The following is a 2,542-nucleotide window of genomic DNA, read 5'->3' as shown; positions in this document are numbered from 1 at the left end:
TTTTTAGCGGCAAGTGAAGGCATCACTGTTTGAAGATGCTGAATACAAACTGTGGCTTACTTTTAACAAATTAAGGTAATGTTAAAAATAAGACAGATGCACCGAAAATATAATATATATAGAAATATCCAAAGATAAATATGTCACAGATCAAATATTAATGAATGTGTGAAGTTTCAGAACTTCAGTTGGAGTTTGTGTTATTTTTTGGTTAAACGTTTGGTAGAATCTGGTCTTAACTCAACACTTAAAGGTTTTGTGATCTGAATGTACCTGCAGTAACTCACCTGGTCTTGGATCAGACTTTCTGTGGTTTGATGACTCACAGTAGTAGGGTTAGGGTTGCTCTGATTGGCTGATTGGTCCTGATATCCAGACAATCTACTTTATGTTCCAGTTGACGTGAACTCACTCACTGCCAGGTCAGGCAGCACACCTGAAGCATCTCAGTCCAGCTCCAACCAGGACCAAGATAACTTGAAGATCCAGGACAGAACCACTGAAAAAAAATCAGGATCAGGATTAAGCCCACTTCAGGTGAATGTTTTTAAAACTCAGAATATCAACTTGTCTTTATATAAAACATCAACTAAAACAGATATTTCTAAACATCAGGACGAGAACAACCAGAACCTGCTACAGTCCAGATAAAAACCAGCACAGTCTCAAGAAAACCTGAAGCAAAAACCATCAGAGCTATAACCTCCAAAACCAGGACCCTCATGCCCATGATGCTGTCTTCAGCCCTACTCATCCTCCTGCAGCTCTGCAGCCTCCAGGTCATGACGGTTGCTATGCCAAGATGTGGGCTGCAGGCGACTGTGGTCCAAACCGCGTACAACCTTCTCAAAGACCTGGTATGACCCTGGACCCTAAACACTGTTCTGCTGTTGTACAGTGGCTCTTTATCTCAGGGGTGTGTTCAGTCAATCAGGAGCTGGACAATACCATCTCAGATGAGGGTGGAGGGGGGGAAAACAAAGTGAATTGGTGTCTTCCAGCTCTAGGGTTTTACTTCAGATGTTTTAGCTGCAAAGATGCTGCATTTACAGAACTAGTGCAGCCAGTGATTTATGTTTCTGAACAGACAGTTCAACTGCTTTCACTTTTTCTCTATAACTGACATTTTAACTGTGGTCGGTGCTATAATATTTACGTGATGCTCCAGCCATCATTTTAAAACACTGGTTTACATGTTCAACACTTTCATCTTCTCACTGTGAGCAAAGGAACGTGTTCTGACTGATTATACACAGTTGCCTTCAAATGCTTTCATTTCAGATCACAGCACTCAGTTTATAGACATGAAGTGGTTTTATGCTTCGTCAAGGCTTCAACTTTATCTGACACTTTAACTTTCTTCAGAGCTTATATTTTACATGCTGCTCCAACTGCTTTCAAATTTTAAAATGTTTTAATTTTAATTTAGAGCGCTGGGCACACATACACTTTGTTTAGACACCATTTCTAGTTAATGTCAGTCCTGTTTGCAGCTTCGTATTAGCTGCTGACACAGTTTGGGCTGTTTTCTGTCTGTCCTGTAGGGAGGGCCATTTCCTGTTCACTGCCTGCAGTACAACGCCAACATCTCCTTCCCGGACTCTGCCTTCCCTGCCACATCCAATCACTTCCAGGTAATGGTTTTAGCCTCACATAAGCCTCTCAGCCAATCACTCAGCTGGGCAACTGAGAAAAAGTAAAAGTCCAGTTGACTCAACCTATAGATTTGTTTTACAAAGCTTTAAAACTGTGGTTGCAAACACTGACAATTGATTGGTCCCCTGCAGTGCGACCAGGCATTAAGGGTGGTGTATGAGTCACTGCGTGGGGCGTGGCTAATATTTAATGATCATGATGAGTTACCTGACGGACTCATGTGGAACAAAGACAAATTTGACATCTTCCACAACCTGCAGGGCCGACTGCTGAAAGAAGGGAGCTGTGTGAGTATCACCTATGAAGAAACCATGGATTCATTCATTCGTCTTGCATTCACTCATTCATTTCTCTCTGCAGTTCTCCAGTGTCGGGGATTCAGGTGTTTTGTCATCTTACTTTAGTAACGTGACGGCTGTGCTGCAGCAGCAGGTAAACTCACAAACACTGATTTCTTCATATAAACACAGATAAAACTTGTGAATCAGTTTTTGAAGTTCTTGTCCTGAATTTAGCCACAACATCCTCTTGAATGTTTTAGAAATAAAGTTGATGAATTTAATCCGTACTCAGGATGGACAATATAAATGATTTACCATTTAATTTTTGAGTTTAGCATCTGACCTTACGTCACCCCAGCTCCTTACAATATAGAAACACATTTTCAGATATTTGAAGAATTTGTATTAAACACGTGATTAAGGATTGGACATTGAGTGTGTCAATCAGAATGTGGACCGATCTGAGCTGAGCTGGTGGTTTTGTGTGTGTCACTCAGGACAGTGCGGCCTGTGGTTGGATGGCTCTGAGGAGGGATCTACTGAGGGTCCTGATGTATAACCTGCAACAACACCGCAACTGTTTCACCAAGAGACCTGCCCACTAA

The 2,542-nt window shown here is 41.7% G+C and overlaps 1 protein-coding gene across 1 annotated transcript; it reads left to right on the top strand.

Moving 5' to 3' along the window:
• Positions 1 to 722: 722 nt before the first annotated feature.
• Positions 723 to 2,542, top strand: LOC113140987 (interferon alpha-B-like). Its single transcript, XM_026325146.1, has 5 exons — positions 723 to 857; positions 1,545 to 1,634; positions 1,788 to 1,943; positions 2,017 to 2,088; positions 2,435 to 2,542. Exons 1-5 carry the CDS (start codon positions 723 to 725, stop codon positions 2,540 to 2,542), a joined length of 561 nt encoding a protein of 186 aa, XP_026180931.1.

This window comes from Mastacembelus armatus, chromosome 8 (genome assembly GCF_900324485.2).
Source record: "Mastacembelus armatus chromosome 8, fMasArm1.2, whole genome shotgun sequence".
In the NCBI taxonomy this organism is placed as follows: Eukaryota; Metazoa; Chordata; class Actinopteri; order Synbranchiformes; family Mastacembelidae; genus Mastacembelus; species Mastacembelus armatus.
Note: the sequence above shows the minus strand (reverse complement) of the source record. Positions and strands in the feature narration are given on the sequence as shown.